This window comes from Cavia porcellus, unplaced genomic scaffold (genome assembly GCF_034190915.1).
Source record: "Cavia porcellus strain 051 isolate PalLab524CR breed Dunkin Hartley unplaced genomic scaffold, mCavPor4.1 scaffold_12, whole genome shotgun sequence".
In the NCBI taxonomy this organism is placed as follows: Eukaryota; Metazoa; Chordata; class Mammalia; order Rodentia; family Caviidae; genus Cavia; species Cavia porcellus.
Window position 1 is genome coordinate 8,617,659 of NW_026947495.1, and position 18,680 is coordinate 8,636,338.

At 37.2% G+C, this 18,680-nt stretch overlaps 1 protein-coding gene across 2 annotated transcripts in view; it reads right to left on the reverse strand.

The window, feature by feature from the left end:
• Positions 1 to 18,680, reverse strand: part of Uggt1 (UDP-glucose glycoprotein glucosyltransferase 1) — a 125,579-nt gene that overhangs the window by 47,658 nt on the left and 59,241 nt on the right. For both annotated transcript variants that reach the window (XM_063258789.1, XM_063258787.1), the window contains exons 15-18: positions 17,477 to 17,562; positions 15,388 to 15,523; positions 11,143 to 11,274; positions 4,125 to 4,289 (exon numbers count right to left, since the gene is read on the reverse strand). In XM_063258789.1, coding sequence (XP_063114859.1) covers positions 4,125 to 4,289; positions 11,143 to 11,274; positions 15,388 to 15,523; positions 17,477 to 17,562 — 519 coding nt within the window. The remainder of the gene's footprint in view (positions 1 to 4,124; positions 4,290 to 11,142; positions 11,275 to 15,387; positions 15,524 to 17,476; positions 17,563 to 18,680) is intronic.

Genomic DNA, 18,680 nt, shown 5'->3' on the forward strand with positions numbered 1-18,680 from the left:
ACTTTTAAAAAATGTATATGAGGGGCTGGGGATTTAGCTCAGTGGCATAAGCGCCTGCCTTGCAAGCAGGCAGTCGTGAGTTCGATCCCTGGTACCGATAAAAACGAAAAAGACAAAAAAAAAAAAAAAAAAAAAAAATGTATATGAACATGCTATTTTTGTCAGAAACTTTAAAAACTTTGTTTTTATCTAGCACAAACCAAGCTTCTCACTGACTACATATGTCAAAGCAAAGAAAAACTAACATTCATTCACAGAGGAACAAATATTTTTAAATGGTTACTTCATAAAAAACAGATATACCAGTATCTGAAAAACTAGAAGAAAAAAAAGCTATGCTGATGGCATGGGATGTGCTGGACATAGGGGGTACACTGGCTGAACAAGTGTTCTACCACTGAGTCACACCACCAGCCCTCTTCTAAATTTTCATATGTAACATTGTTGGAGAAAATGTAAACATTTCTAAAAGGGAGAATAATAAACATTTTAATTGTTTATATTAAATAAAACAAAATTAGTATTTCTCCTACTTTATTCATGAGTTTAGAAAAACACATTCAAATAAAAACTTTATTCTCATTCTAGTAGCTCCATAAAGGACAAATTCTTTAGCACAAGGGGACAAATTTGACCAAGGACTTTTTTTGTATGAACGTATTAACATGCAGCACAAAACTTCCTTTCTTGCCAGGCAAGGTGGTGAACTCCTGTAATCCCAGCACTCTAGAGGCTGAAGCAGGAGGATCACTGTGAGTTCGAGGCCAGACTGGGCTACAAAGTGAGTTCAAGGCCAGCCTAAACTGCATAGTAGGATCTGGTCTCAAAAAGATAAATATAAAACCCAACAAAACAAAACTTCTTAAAAAATTTGTTTCTGGACTTTTTTCACAAATGATGTTGGAAAACCTACATGCACATGTAAAAAGAACATTGAGCCCTAATCTTATACAAAAATCAACTCAGAATAAATCAAAGGGCTAAAGAAGTAGATAACTTTTAGAAAACAATGGAGAAAATCTTTACGACAATGGGCTTGTTAATAATTTCTTAGATAAAATACCAAAAGCACAAAGAATAAAGAAAAAATAAACTGGACTTCATAAAAGTGAAACTTCTGTGCACCAAAGAATAGTACTGGAGTGAAAAGACAACTGAATAAATGAAATATTTATGAATCATACTTATAAGGGATTAATACCCAAAATAAAAAAAACTACAACTAAAATTAAAAAATTAAATTCAGGATACTAACCCTCCATGATGAATGTAGCTATTATGTACTGCAAATATATACTAACAAAAATAAAAGATATATTCTTCATATAAAATTTACAAATGAATGTAATATAAAATACACAAACTATGCTCACAAAAAAATGGGCTAAGACCTGACTAGACATTTTGCCAAATAAGAAATGTAAGTGGCCAAGAAGCATATGAAAAGATGCTCAAGAGCACTAATAACAGGAGAATACAAATAATGTCACAATGAATTACCACTTCACATCCATCAGAATACCTAAAGGATTAGTAAGGATGTGAAGGAACTAGAACATTTGCACATTTTTGATGGGGTTGTAACACAGTACAATGCTATGGAAAAGTTTGGTGATTCCTCAAAACAGGAAACACAGTATTGCCATAAGATCCAGTAATTTCACTTAAAAGTATACGGCCATGATTGAAAGCAGAATAGGAATAGACACTTGCACTGGATCAATAGCAAGATTATTCAAAATAGCCAAAAGATGGAAGGAATATTTTTTAACCTTAAAATGGAATGAAATTCTGAAATGCTACAATGCAGCAGAGTGCCAGACACTGTTCTGGAGAAGAGGTAAATTCATAGACACAGAAAGCAGAATAGTGGGAACCAGTGTCTAGGGCAGGGGAAGATGATGGGAATCACTGCTTAGTGGGTATATAATTTTTGGATGGAATGACGAAAAAGTTCTAGAGGGGGACAGTGGAGATGGCTGCACAGGATTATAACTGTACTAAATGCCACTGAATCATATAATTAAAACAATACATTTTATGATGTATATTTTTCACTACAATAAAATTTTTAAAATATATATTTTGACTTAGGGTTATTATCAACATCATTTGACATTTGAAACTATACTTGAGAGTGCCATCCAGCAGAAATGACAGTAAAGATCTCTGAAAAGCCTCTCTCCAAAAGAAACCCTGAGAACACTAGAAATAATAGTTAAAATCAATTTTCCCAAAATTCAAGAAATTAACTAAAGGTTTGCAAACTTCTGAGGGACTTTCACTCACTAACAAGTCTAAACCTCAGTGAAACGATGGCTCTTGAAATATTTTAATTTATGCTTTTACAATTTATTCATTCATTCATTCATTCATTTATTTATTTATTGAGGCAAAGTTTCACTATGTAATTTAGACTGGCCTTGAACTCAGCCTTCTAAGTGCTGGAATTACAGGTGTGAGTTACTACACCCAGCCCAATTTTGCCCTGTATCTATTTACAACTCCCCAGCTGACAAAAGACTTGAAAACCAACAGCCCAACAATAAAAGTTAATACTAGCAAAGTACAAAAATTCTAGGAGCTTTTTAAATTTGAACTGAAGAAAATCTTAAGTGCAAGTATCAGGGATTTTGTCAAAAACGATCAGGAGCAATTGTTTAACATCTCAGTTGCCTTAGGTAGTAATAATGGAGAAAGAGGAAGCTGGAAAAACATTCTATGTAATATGTAACATAATATATATTACAGTATACATATTTGACATGAAAAGAGAAAAATGTGGAGTACACTAAAAAGTAGCCTGGATATATTGTCAGAAAGCCAGATACTGGACTTAATACACAAAAAAATTAAATAAGCTATTTTAAATATATTCAAAGAACTAAAAGAAATTATGTATATCAAACTTTTGAGTATATCAAAATTGAACATGTAATCACTGATAGACTGGGGATGTAGTTTAGTGATAGAGTGCTTGTCTAGCATATCCAGTGCCAGCACCACAAAATAAACTGTGTATGTGTTGCTTCTACTGAATGAAATATGCACTAAAGGGGCACAATAGTAGATTTTGGCTAACAGAAGAAAAAAACAGTGAATTAAAAATAGATCAAGATTGCGGGGCTGGGGATTTAGCTCAGCAGCATAAGTGCCTGCCTTGCAAGCAGGCAGTCGTGAGTTCGATCCCTGGTACCGATAAAAAGGAAAAAGACCAAAAAAAAAAAAAAAAAAAAAATAGATCAAGATTATCAATATGAAAAAGAGATCCCTATAGGACACAACAGAACAATGATGTGAACCTACAGCATTCATAATATTTGTTTTTCTTCTAAAACAAAAGATGTTAATATACGAGTTGTTTTTTCCAGTCTTCAGGTTTAATTGTAGTGTTGGCACTTTATGATTGCTATGGTTTGGGTTCAGATGGCCCCTCACAAGCCTCATGCAGTCATGGACCTGGCCGAGTCTGGCATTCATAATTGGTTCACTGTCTGGAGCTGAGATTGGTGGTTTGAGTGCTGCACTTGCCTAGGGTGGAGTCGGCATACAGTGTAAGGGATGGGAAGACGCCATGCCATCCTGCCTTGGAGTCAGCTGATTATGGACTGAAATCTCCATAGTAAGCAAAATTTTGCATGTCAGGTGTTTTGTCTCAGCAATGACAGAAAAGTAACCTAGACAATGATAAAGAAGTGGGTTTGGGATTGCAGGTTGGGTCCTCATCTAGGAAAGGTTCACCATCACTGCAATATATAACCGTTATATATAGAACCAATATGTAGTAAATAATGAGGGTGGCTTTTGTCCATACTTCATGAGAGGTAACCTTGTATTTCATATAATGAGGGGTCTTTGCTATTCATAATGGGGGGTCTTTGCTATTCATAATGGGGCTCTCAGAACACAACTGATAGTTTACACTTTAAAGTGATGGAGGCTAGGTCCTTACTTTATGCTAACAAGACAAGTCAGACTTAGCATACCATAAAGATCAACCACACGATTAGAGAGGGGGTTGAAATTTTGAGCATGGTAAAGTGGCACATAGGAAATAGGGATGTAAAAGCTACAAAATGTAAGCAAACTATTCTTTTTAAAGTCAGCCTTGAAGTGTCACTCACCAAGTATACTGCTCTTTGGAAGAAGGTAGTCGTCTCCAAGATTTTGTGCATTGTGATGGTTTCCAACTCGTCAGGATCTAGCTGTTCCTTTTCAAAGGGCATTCCATTGAACAGAACGACAGGCAGTGGACCAATGCCAGTTTGCTCATAGTAACCTCTTGCTTCCTAGAATACAAAAGACCACCAAACAGCACATTTTTGCCCTCTTAGCACAAATGGAACTAAGGATATTTTTAGTAAATGCCTGTATTGAGAAGAACAAAAAAATACCATTCTATGGGAAAGGAACGATATTCTTAAAAAGGGTTAATGGTCTAATGGGTAAACTTAAGATTGAATGAAATTTTTTGTAAACCACAAAAACTTTGCAAATTAAAAGATGCATGTACATGTTAGCACGTGTGTGTGTGTTGTCCAGTCTGCAAAAACTGAACTACATATACTATAGTCAGCACTGTAAACAGCATTCTCAGCAATGATGGAAAAAAATTCTATGCTGTCCAAAGCAGCAATCACTAATAATATGGGGCAACTGAGCATTTGAAATCTAGCTCCTGTGAGCAAGCAACTAACACCTTACTTACATTAATTCTGATTAATTTCCATTTAAATGACCACATAGCTAAAGGCTACCACAATGGGCAAACACAGCTATCTGCTACAATAAATTCACAGTGCCCTAAGGCAGAATGCCCTAAAAACTGAAATTACTTATGCCCAATTCTAAACAAATATGGGAGCTGGATGTGGGGGCACATGCCTAGAAACCCTAGCACTTGGAAGGATCACCACTGAGTTCAAGGCTAGCCTGAAGTACATAGCAAGATCCTGACAATAAACAAATACATAAACCCATAGAAAACAAAATAAACTTCGTAGGAAAACAACAGTTTAACATACACTAAACTCAATCTTTTTCCTTCTCCAGGATAAACACAGCTTTAGTAAAGAAATGATGGCAACAAAATGGCAAATGGATCTGAGGCAGACACTTTCCCTGTCAACAGGGATACTGTACACTGAGACTAGCATTCCACGGTAAAAGACACAAAGACAGTTACTTTTAAAATTCCTATTCAATATATTGTAACTGATCCTTTCTGAAAACTGCAGAATTTAAGACTCTTACTAAGTAACAGATATTAGGCATCAATAACAGACTGTTTAGTTTCTAATCAGATCCAGTGGTCGATTACAGGACAGTATGTAATTTATGGGCTATAATATGGCAGAGCCACTAAAAAGGCCTGGGTTGCCTTTGGGCATCTCTCTGTACCATTAAGAGGTTTACATTTTTACTTCCTAAACTTTTATTTACCGTGTTAATTCCATTTTAAAATTTCAGCTGTATCACCAAAGTCTCTAAAATTCAATTCTAATGTAATTTGAGTTTTGAATACCATTTCCCTCACCCAATAAAAATAAAGGATGGACAATGCAGCACCAGCATTTGAGAGGCTTAAACAAGAGGATTGCCTGAGCCCGGAGTAGACCAGCCTAGGCAACGTGTACTGAGAAATAAATAAGTAAGTAACATTGGTTTTTCCTGGAAACAGCTTTTGAATGAAGGTCAGGTATGAGGGGGAGGAAATCTGATTAAACATTCTCTTTTACCACTTGCAAATAGTTTAGAAAAGATTAACAGAATACAACCCAATTACATATCACAGTTAAGCTGAAAAATTGCATATGAAGTTTTCTATCAACAGATTATTGAAAATGTTAAATAATAAATATTGAACACTAAATATAAGCAAGTCTTGTAATGACTTTGTCGCTCACAAATGACAAATGAGATTAATAAGATTGCAAGGTTAATGTGTCAGATATTAATAATATTTGCATGTACAAGTTAGAACTTAATGTCTTTGAGAGAGATAGACTTTTAAACAGAGTAATTCTCTTTACTCTTAAAAGTTCTACTTAAAGTGAATTGTGTATCTTTAAAAACAATTGCGTATTTTAAAATTAATAAGCACCTGCCTTGCAAGCAGGCGGTCATGAGTTCCGTCCCCGGTACCGATAAAAGAAAAAAGAAGATACAACTTCAGATTTGCTAAAAAAAAAAAAAAAAAAAAAAACTGAACTAAATGGAACAATCTCAGACTAAGCTCCTCAGCAGTTGCCCAGACAGCCATTTTCTTCCTCTGTAGTGACTATCCCTAAAGAACCAATCATACTATTTATATTTAAACCACTTAATTTCCTTCCTAGGCAAGGAAATACTATCAAGTTAGTAATATGGATCCCATTGGTCCAAAATATCCAATGACTGCAAATTTTTAAGCTGTAATTTATCCCACACAATAAAGCCCAAGAGAATAGATTTTCTTAAAATAGTTATTTTAAGAAAAAATGGCTCCTTTTAGCAGGCATCATTGTACTTAAAATTTACATTTGTGCCTCAGAATCAGGATTTTCATAATGCAAACATGTAGAAAAAACCTTTTTTGCAACTTGCACTGTATTCAATATTTTTCAAGAAGAGGGAAAGGGAGAGAGATACTGGCAATTGAACCTATAGCCTCATGTAGTCTACTTCTGTATATTTCCAACCTCAAAGCAAATACTTTTTAATATAGCAATCATCCACAATAAAAAAGCTGCTTATATTTTTTCAATAGAATAAGAGAAAATGTAAGCTAAACATTTCTCAAGTGTGAAACAAGAAAAACTCCATTAATTCTTTGAAATCTTTGATTTTTACTTAACAATTTTCTATACAGTAGTATTCATACTGTTATATCAACCTGAAAAAAAAAGAGAGAAATCACTGGGTGCTCACATTTATATGTTTCATTAACAAACTAAGAGAAAAGGGGTTGAGGAAGTAGTTCAGTGGTAAAGTGCTTACCTAGTATACATGAGACACTGTAGTCCATTCTCACACAAGCAAGCAAGCAAGCAAGAAAGAAAAGACAGACAGACAAACACCACCCTAGCATAGTGGTGGACACCTGCAATTCTAGCACTCGGTGGGGCTAAGGCAGAGGATTATAAGCTTCTGGGCAATTTAGTAGGACCTTGTGTCAAAACAATTTTTGCAGGGAGGGTTAGTTTGTTTGTTTTTTCAGACAGGCTTTCACGGTGTAGTTCAGGCTGGCCTCAAATTCCCTATGTAGACCAGGCTGGCCTTGAACTCATGGCAATACTCTTGCCTCAGTCTTCTGAGTGCTGGGATTACAGGCCTGTGCCACCATGTTTGCCTCTAAATTAGGAAAAAAAAAAACAAAACTGTAAGAGGCTTGGGTATGCAGCTCAATGTGAAGGCCCCAGATTCAATCCCTAGGACTTCAACTGCAACAAAAAGAAAAACTGAAAAGGTGATGAGTGACAGATCAGAAGGTTGCAGTCCAATAATGGAATCATTCTCAAGTCAGCTTTAATGTTGAGCCACTCTTGATATATCTTAAAACAAGCAGATTTAACATCACAACAGAATCAAAAACAGCACAGAAGGCAGGCAGGCTAGTTTCCTCAGAGGGGAAGAAAGACAGAAAGAAGAAGCAAAAAAGAAATAAACAGTGGCAGTTATGGGCCAGTAAAAGAGCAAAGAAGTCAGCCCATACTTCCCATGAGCCAGCAGCAGCCATAGGCAGGGAAGAGAATCAAAAAGTCAACCCCACCCTCCCATGAGGCAGCTGGCATGCAGGCTGGGAGATATGAAAAGACTCCCCACACCAGGGAAGGCAACTGGCTGATCTGGAGAAACACACTCTGGGATGATAGCAACTAAAATACAAAAACAAATTAATGCTTGATTGACTGACTGACTTTGCAGGCCTAAAGACAGTAGTCTGAGCATTTGTTTAGAGGATAATAACATGCAATATAGCAACCATGGAGGATTTCCTTCTGGCTTGTTTTTGAAATCCAATACTATGTTCACTGTTTTGTTTTGTTCCATTTTGTTTTATTCCTTTCAAAATAAAAATAAATTAAAATAAAAATGTAAAAACAAAATGAATTAAGATATATTATGTTACATGTATCAAGTCCCCATGATAAGTGCAATCCTAATGTACTACACATATGGACTAATAAAAATTTTTAAAATTTATCTTTCCAAAGGTATAGATTTCTGTTGGTATAGAACTAGGACTTAATTAGTTTTGTACTCAATATCAATGTATACATATAACAACCTTTATTCCTCTAGAAACTTGAATTCACAAAGGTGGCCACTGTCACACCCTCCAAGAAGCCTTCCACAAATCACTGCCTCCAGTCAGTGGAGCTGCCCATCATGGCACTGGCCTCGCTGCACAGACACAAGCAGATACCATTACCACAATACTGCTCTTCTCTGTCTCCCCAACTAAGCCATGTAAACTCACCAAGGGCAGGCAGCACATCCTGCTCAGCTTTGTAGTACTAAGTTGGCACAGAGAAGTTACCCAGTACTGTTGTTAAATGTTCTAAAATTAAAACTTTAGCTTTTGCAAAATAGTTCAAAATTTCTCTAGTATTCTTATGTCTTATTCTTGCTAACTTATGATGTTTTAGTGACTCTAAAACCTGGATCAACTTGTAGTAGCATATCTTCTAACTGATCTCAGTAAGTTAACCAATTACCACTGATTCACCTGGGAGACTTGGACCTCTGACAGTTTTGCAAAACATTTAATGAACTTCATTTAAAGAAACATCTCAGATTATCAGTGGACAAAAATATGAATCAATCTGCATTATGGTATTCAAATCTTAGCATATTTAGACAGCATCAAGTTTTTGAAGATCATAGCCCACAATCATTGTGTGTTCAGGATTTGAATTTGAATAACCTCATTGAAACTTAGATCTTCTCTAAAATCTTCTCATCTCATCTACCTGAAAGCTCACCACTGAATCCTTCACCAAAGTTAAAGCCTAGTGGGACTTAAATGTGCTAACACGTCCCATTTTCTATCCCTTCTTCTAACTTTTTTTCATTTCCTCAGCCTTTAGGGTAGTTCACATTTGCTTAGGTTACTTTGAGGCACAGAAAAAAATACTTTCCAAAAATTACACGATTTGTAGCCATGAGTTTCCATATTAGAGAAGAATAAACTTGACATGAATTTACAACTAGGTCTTTGGTTGTGTGTTATCAAAAGCAGAACCAATAATGAGAAAATGAGGAAAAAGTAGTTAAAATACTTCAGGTTAGATTACTCTCAGAAGCTATGTTGCCTGCCAAAATAGCTCTGAGTCTAAAAGGTGACATTTTTTTTTTTCTTGTTTCTGCCTCTTTGGAAGTTATGCAATAACTGAAAAAATCATTTAAGCTCTCTGCAGTTTAATCTCATTGTCTGTGAGGAGAATCTGATATTTCCATGGTACCTCACAGGATTATTGTGAGCATCAAAAGCAATAATGCACATAAATAGACGCCCATGTTAAAGAGTGTCCTGTTAACATGGCTAAAAGTCACTCCCTCAGTTCCCGGGACTGGACTTTACCTGATTAAAGCACAATGAAAGCAGACAGGATACATGCTAATAAGGGTTTGTTCATTTTTCCCTTGTGTACATAAACACTATCTTTAGGTAATTCTAAGAAGAAAGACACTATACATTTCACTAATAATAAACTAGCACTGACAATCTCTACAACAGTTAAGGATTATAATATTAGAAGCAAAATTTATTGACTTGTGACTAGTAATTTTTTAAGTGAAAAAAAACCAGAGCAGAATAATCCATATATCCCCAGAGTAGGAGCAAACACTATTTTAGTCATATGAGACTAAAAATACATATAATATGTAAAATATAAAATATACTTAAATATATAGAGAGAGACAGAGAGAGAGACAGAGAGAAACACAGAGAGAGAGTTATTACGGTGATCCCCCCCACAGTAAGTTCTAACAAAAAAGTTCTAAAAGAAAAAAGTATGTGAGTTCTAAAAAGCAAAAAGATGCAATTACAAACTATGTAAATGAATTAAATATAAGTACAAAAAGATAAGACTGTTTTGCCTACAAAAACAAGCTGAATGACTGGAAACTCAAAAAAGGGAGAAGTAAAAACCAACTAAGGCAAAACTGGGTGTGGGTCAGACTATAAAACATAGGTGGAGATCAGATGAAAGAGGAATTATAAACAATTCATTCTGAATGTGGCTTGAAAGGATGATAGTTCAGATCTCCAAACAGAGAAACAAAAAGCTTGTTCCTCTGAGAAAATAAAAACTGGGTAAATAATTTTCATACATCCTAAGTTAAAATGCTCTAGAAAGTTTTTGTTGTTTTTTGCTTTTATGGGATTTTGTGTTGTTGTTACTTTTGTTTTACAGAGGTAACAATACTGACCTATAACCTTGACCCAGATACTCAACCTTTTAAAATTTTGAGGTAGAGTTTTGCTAAATTGCTACACTATCCTTGAACTCATGATCCTCCTATCTCAGTCACTAATATAGCTGTGATTACAGGCAACCATCAGTGAGCCCAGCCAGAAATGTCTTTTTTTTTTGAGACAGGCTGGCCTTGAACTCACAGGCATCCTCCTGCCTCCGCCTCTTAAATGCTGGGATTACAGGTATGCACTACCATTCTGAGCATGATACCTTGTTTTAACATAAATTTCCAATAGTTTGAACTTCAAAACTTTTCAAACAACTTGTTTACAACAGATAGATATATACTATACAAATGCATGCACTTTTTTTTTGAGACAGGATTTCACTATGTATGACCTTGAACTCACCTACGTAGCCCAGATTGGCCTCAAATTCTCTGCAATCCTCCTGCCTCAGCTGAAATACAGACATTTGCCACCACATCTGGATTCTTTAACTGTATTTAATAGCTTACAAGAAAATATTATCTTTAAAAATTTTAAAGTTTTCCTTCTTACTTACTTTACTTTGCTACTTTGTTTATTCCATCTCTTAAAATATTTCCAACCTTAATCTAAGTAACTAGATAAACTGAACACCCACCCACCACCATTGCTGTAATAACAAAAGAAGCTCAAAGAAGAAAGATAACTTAATGCTACAGTCAAACATTTAGTCTCAAAGAATGTTTTACCTTTCGATTCTGATCGTAAGCAGAATCAATCCCCAAAATGCTATTCACTTCTACATAGGGATATTTCTTCTCCAGGATGCTGACCACATGTTCAACTTTTACTTTTTCTCCAGTCCTCACCTTGTTATAGACCTGAAGAAAGAAAATAGGTATTACATGTTAAAAACCAAATTCTGAGTATCTATCATGAAACATTTCTAAATGGAGAAAAAAAATGACTTATATGTAAAATTAGCAATAGTCCTTTTTTCAAATCTCATTAAGATGCCTTCTTAAGTCAGAAACTAAATACTCAAGGCTGGGGATTTAGCTCAGGGCATAAGCACCTGCCTTGCAAGTGCACGGACTTGAGTTCCATCCCCAGTACCAAAAAAAAAAAAAAATCTTAAAATGATCTTAGAAAAAGAATTCAAATGTGTTCTATACATGTGCCAACTCCCCATGAGGAATGTAAAGGTTATGCACTGCAAACATGTACTAAGAAAAAGTTAAAAAACAAAATGATCCAAGAAATTAAAATATTGCAAGCAGTTAACAATCATGGTTAAATCACAAATACAAAATCCATTAGGAATATTCTACTGCAACGTAATCAATGAAGAGTATATGCCTGAAAAAAACTACAAGGAAATCTATAATAGCTCAATAAAGGCCAGGGGTTTAGCTCAGCAGTAAGCACCTGCCTGGCAAGCAGGAGGTCATGAGTTCAATCCCCAGTAGCAAAAAAAAAAAAAAAAAACCAATAAAAAACCCACCTCGGTAAGAGTCTCTAAATTCCTTCTCTCCATACACCTAAACCAGAAGGACTTATAATATAAAAAGCAAACTTACAGATAAACCTCCATCAATAGAGGAGTCTAAGAGCCAACTGGGTACAATCACTACTTCAGTCTCTTAAGAGTAGTTTTTTTGGATGTGGCTCTTTCCCTAACCTGCTTTCCCATTCATTTCAGTGCTTGTGCTTTGATGATACATGCTTTAATTTCTTGGAAATTTTGTCTATTCTAGCCTAGAGGCTGCCAAATTCCAAGTGACCACGCAGATGGAACCCAGGACTAACATGCCAGATTCCTTTTCTGGGATCTACCAGATTGACCTTGTAAAGAGTTCCTAACTGCGGGGCTGGGGGTTTAGCTCAGTGGCATAAGCACCTGCCTTGCAAGCAGGCGATCGTGAGTTCGATCCCCGGTACTGATTAAAAATGAAAAAGACAAAAAAAAAAAAGAGTTCCTAACTACTACACTACAACCGGACTTCTAGCCAAGGTCCACCAGATTAGTTCTTTCGAGAAGCCTCCAGACTGTGGCTTCCCCTACCACCACTTGAAGCAGCTAGATGGAAACTATGCCCCTTCTCCCCTAATCAGTCAGGGATACCTTAGAGAGGGGAATATTATAAATAGTTAGGTTAGGTAGAAATATACTGGGCATTCAGACAGGGTTGAGTCCTCAGAGAGTCAATGTAAAAGATGAGAATCCATCACGACTGTGACTGGGAGTGCAATCTGAAGATTAAAGTGACAATGGCCAAGGTCAGCAGCACAAGTGCCTGCCTGGCAAATACAAGATTGTGAGTTCGATCACCAGTACCAAAAAAAAAAAGCCACAATGGCTAGTTTTACGTATTTCCCTACCCTAAGGGTTGAACAGAGGCTTGGGATTATTGGTATCATCCTTTTGAGAGTTTCCATTATTTCATTAGGGGTGGGCCATCGTTTCCCACCTAGTAAGACTAAAACTAAGACCACTAATACTAAGACTACTAAGACTAAAGGTAAGACCAAAACTATAGTTTATCAAAATGAAGGTTAATGATGTCACCCATGTACTCTTGCTACCATTAGATCAATATTACCTAAGCAACACAATTTGCAATCTTATTGGTTGATCATAATTTTGACCCATGTTGCACCCACTGCATGATTTTGTCCTATGAAACTTCCTTTGAGAGATGGGCTTGTTGGCAACCCATTTAGGACCCCTCTCATCTCTCTGAAGCTATTCCTATTTCTTAGTCCCTATTTCTATTCCACATTCCTTTTCTCCAATAAGTTTTCCTACATTTAAAAAAAAATGTCCGTGATGTTTAGGAGGAAAAGTTGAAAAATACAGTGTAGAGGACCACCAGGACAGCTCTTCCTGAAAGAGGACCATTTGTCTCTATGTTGGCTAAACCTGGCCCTGATTCTGTGTACTGATACATACAGAGATGGCTAAGATAATACTCCATCCCATCAACTTGCTTTAAGCAATGCAAATGGGTCTGGCTGAAGCACTGACATGTAGCCTTTGAAGCAAAGTGATGTGCTGCCTACAGGTCCTTACAACTAAGCAATGAGCCAGAATGAGAGATGTTACGATGTCAGCTGAGACTGAGCCTTGAGAAAAGAGCCCATGACATCTCAAGGCAGGAAAGCTAGACATCAGAGCTGAGGGAACCAACCAAAAACACAAAGACACCTGCTCAGACTGTTATGCAGATTCCTCCAAACTTAGGAGTTACCTGCTATGGAAATTTGTATTCTTTCTACACAATTCTGTCTGCATATTGCAGAGGTACTATTGTGCCACCTACATAGCAGAGCTCACAGTACTCATGTACTTCCCACCATTCTCTCAGTCACTCAACTCTGAGTCACTTTTTTCTTTACAAATTAATAAAACCCAGGTTCAGCCGTGACTCAAGGCTTTTGTTCCAAATAGCTATTGTTCCAAGTAGATTAAGGACCCCTAGGATCCCCACAACTACAGATACGTGTCTATCTCTATTTTTGTCACAGGTTTCATTGGAAATGGTAGATTGGAATTTACTTATTGAAATTCCAGTAACTTTTCCCTGGGATTACAAATGTGGACTCCTCTGGACCACAATGAGGCTGGAGTGGGCTGTCTACAGTACAGTATATGGCAAAATCCCTATTTATAACAAATCAAAAACAAGTAACAAAACTGCCGGTACACATATAGCTTAATCTCTAGAAGGATACAAGGCAACCGCTCGCGATGGCCAGCTTTAAGGAGAATCAGGGAAGGGAAAGAAGTGAGGCAGAGAAATTTTAAGAATATCTGAATTTTTTACAGAGAGTACTTTTGCAAGAAAAGGAAGCAAATATCCATATTATCCTTTTCTTTATTCACATATCTAAGACAAAGTAAAAGCTCTAAAGAGCAGTCTTTCTTTACTTATGATGTGAAGTAACTTCTCTTGAGCTGTTTCATTTTGCACAGTCCTGTGGATGCTCTCATTATTTTTCATGGAGGTGACTGCAGCAGCTGATTCACTAGACTGCCTGTCACTCTCTCCTTCATCAGATCCACTTTCGTGCACTCCTGTACCCTGTACCCTGACTGCCCACCCTTCTGTGGCCTCCTGGACTAGCTTCCCTTCCATTCTGCTCTCACCATCCCCTGCTCACCCACCCTGGCAACCTGCAAGCTGGCTGGCCTCTTCTGCAGTGACTTCCAATTTCCTTTGGGACTATGCATGGGCAACTGTGCACTCCACGGAAAGGCCCAAGGCCATGCCCAGGTGAAGTGAGGCCAGCTGTGGTGTTTTCCACACTGCATGATATCTATCTCAACATGTGCCCTGCAAGGCTATGAGGTTTTAGAGGGCAGGAGGAAGTCTCATTAGTCTTTGTATCCCCAGAGCTAAGATCAGGCATGGTGCAAAGTGTGGCTTTTGATAAATGTTTACCAGATAAATAAATACACATTCTAAGTAACAAAAGATGCCCCAAACAAATCTCTAAACAATACATATCAACCAGAAAATCAACCAGACTAGCATCGTCTTTATGAGTGAAGTAGCAAAATCAATTACTTAAAGATGTTTTTTAAAATTACTATTAAATCTGAAAATGAAAGAACTGATGCATGTAAAGTCGTCTAAATTCAAACATAGCAAAATAAAAAAAACAAGGAAAACTGAACTTAAGTAAATGCCTTAAATATATCACAAATCAGACATTTCAGAATTTTCAGTTAAAACAAAGAAACAAGAATTCAGTCATCAAGAATTTTATGATATTAAAACTATGTCCTAATTCCTAAGGAACCTTATCTAACTGAAATTACAACAATCTATTGTTAATATCAGTGAATAGCTAAAGTAGAAACAACCTGTAAAATACAACAGTTTTACATAAATATTTTTTTCTCTACAGAAATACAGAATTCTCTTAGCACCTACTGTTTTATAGTAAGTTAAATTTTTTAAAAATTGCCATTTTGAATAAAAACATACATGTGTTAGAGTTTGGAAGGCATGATACTCATCTACTTCATGGGCCACATAGTTATATGCTCTGAGAACAGCCACTCCAGCATCCTGCATCCCATCAACATCTTCAGAGTCATTAACCACAAAGATGAAACCAATTCTGGAGAGGGAACAGAAAAAAGAAAAAGAAACATCTCAAAGAGTACAGCCAGCTGAAGAGGATGGCATGCTTGCATATCCCTTATGACTACAGCTAAAAGAACACTATCCCTGAGTGCTAAGTGCATGGCACATCCCACCTGAACCTGGCTGCAAAAGCACATGCGTCACTTATAAAATGAAAGTAGGTTCGCAAAATAGCTGAGGCTTTCTTACTATTCAAGTAATCTATTTCCATGCCATTAAGAGATTCTTTTGCTGACATGAAGGATGTTCCTATAGTTTTAGGTGGAAATTTGATTCTGCTTTTAAATAAGGGAAATTAAAATATTCAGACTGTAAAAATAAACAGAAGAGAAGGAACTGCCAGACCTAACATCAGCATTAAGAATTTTAGGTTACAGGAAAGTGAAAAAACACTTGGCCTACAGCAGAAGCCATAGCCAAGAGAAAGCCACAAACTTCAGGCATCCAATCCCTGGGGCCTCTCTGCCAGGTGCCAATGGTAGATACTTCTTGCTGACAGCCAAGGCCCATAGCCCGCACAGCACTGCAGCCTAGCCCAGCCTCCGCCTGCTCACAGCAAGCCTCTCTGTGGCCCAGAACTCCAGCGCAGCCTAAGACCATATGCTCCTCTCCTCCCTCCAGACCAGTTAATCAAAATCTCATTATTGCCCACTATCTACAGTAGGCTCTGTGATAGCTCCTTTAATCAAAAACAGCTCTAAATGTAGCATCTTGGTAATTTATTTCTCCACACAGTTAGGTGACATTTATGCTTTTTGTATGAAAAACATTTCATTGAACTCCAAATTTCTGCTTTTTCAGCACTAAAACCCTCTATTTTCTTCAAAGCCTCTCTGAAATCCAACTTCATGAAAGTCATGCTTCCAAAATGTATCAGTTTATAGTTACAGAATTTTGTTGTTATTGAGACAGGGTCTCACTATGTAGAGTTCAAGCTAGCCTTAAACTCACTGTGGAGCCCACACTAGCCTCAAACTCATACCAACCCTCCTATTCTCCTGCCTCAGCCTTCCGAGTGCTCAGATAAAAAGGCTTGAGCCAATGTGCCCAGCCCTCTTAGTTTATAGTTTATCTCCTTGGATCCTAAAGCACTTACAGTTAGTTGGACATAATCAACACTTGGTCAAGTATCTCTTTTTCCTGCAGTATTAGGAACTATGGCATTTGCAGTGAGCTACATCTCTAACCCTTTTTATCTTTTTATTTTGAGATACAGTCTAGCTAAATTGCAAAGTAGCTCAGGCTAGGCTTGAACTTTTTAAAATGTTTAAAAGTATGCAGGGACTCCTTCTGACAAGGTAGGAACATAGCTTATATAACATCCATAGCTTTTAGCTCAATATGGGACATGGAATACACAGTAAAGTTTGTTGGCTAAAAAGTTATTTTCCTAATTTCTAAAAATTTCATATTTGTCAATGTAAAATTATCAGAATTATTTGAGAATGTAAGTGAAAATATCTTAACACTTACATGTAATACCTTAAGAAAACTGCTACTGAAAAAGTGGAAAGAAACCCACTGAACTGATGTCCTCTTAGTAGATTTGACATGGGAAGTAAAATAAGTATAAACTACGTAAATGTAGTCCTTGACAGTGTAATAACAGCTATTGACAAAGCTATGTATCACTGTTCAAAGTGGAAAAGGGTTTTGTGATGTGGACACTCATCTAGGAAAATTCTTTTCCACTGAGAAGAAAGCTGAGACCACAAACTACGTTTACACAGCTATTTATTAATAATTCAATGGTGGTAAGCCTCTATTCATTGAAAATAAACTTATACCAACCAGAAAATAAAAAACTGCCATTAATGGTGCTCACTATTAATTATCCTGCAATTCAGTAGCACCAGACTTGTACCTCAGAATAACAAACAAAACCTCAGCTAAATTAGAAATATCATCAAATCAGTACCAGTGTTACCTTAGAGGTATATGATTACTGAGGAACATCTCAGCTGTGGTAATCAACTCTGCTGTGTGTTCATGTGCAGGATCAACTATGAACACCTGCAAAGAGAAAGAGAGAAACGAATCCATGAAATGATGTTTATTCAAATGTCCCTCAGCCAGTAGAAACTGCACATGAAGCCAACTTTTTCTATTTTGAAACACATAAAAGAGGAGTTACACGAACAGCAGCTGTTTTCTTCTATGGTCAACGAATATGTTAGTGACGGGTGAAAGGGTTTTGGCCCAGATAGGACACTGTAGCCAGGAAAGCCACAACCAGAAGCAGGAAGCCCCAATCTCCCCCTCCCCTAGGAAGTTACCTGTGACGCCATCTTCCCGCCCCTGGAAATTTACATATGGCACCAAACCTAGGACCAATGGGCTACCTGTGTATCCCTGATGCCCGCCTTAGGTTCCACCCCAAACCGAGTCTATTTACAGGCCCCCACGCCACGTGTCCACCAGAGAGATCACCAGACGCCAGCGGTGGGGGTGCCGGTCATCTCTCTCCGTGTTTTCAGAATAAAGGCCGCTTTTTATTTTATATTTCTCATCTTTTGTTAATATTTTTCGTCTTTTGGAAATAATCCTAGCAACGGGCAATTTCTCACTGATGCAGGCTGGTAACATGGGGACAACATTCCAAATTCCTGACATCCATTTTTCTACTACACCACTGTCATGTTTTATGTTGGTGGCTTCCCAGGCCTCATGCATTTGCGTTATGCATTTGTGATTGGTTCACTGTCTAGTGCTTGGACTGAGGGTGTCAGTGCTACACCCACATAGGGGTGGAGCCAGGATACAGTGTAATGGCTGAAAGAAAGTGTGTCTCTTTCTCTTGCCAGTTTCTGCCTTGTTGTTTGCAGTCCTCATGAACTGCGGCCCTGCTGTGCCACCCTACCTTGGAGCCAACTGCATATGGACTGAAACCTACAAAAACTGTAAGAAATAAACCTTTCTTTTCCCAACTTTGGGCTTCAGGTATTTTGTCTCAGCGATGAGTAAAAAGTAACTAAGATAGAGTTGGTACCGAGGAGTGGGGTTGTTTGCTGTGACTATACCTGACCATGTTTTTCAAGAGGCTTTGGAAATGGCTTGTGGGCAGAATTTGGAAAGGTTCAGATATGTTGTCTAGATGCATAGAGCTGGAGCTGCCTAGGCTGTTCTGTAGT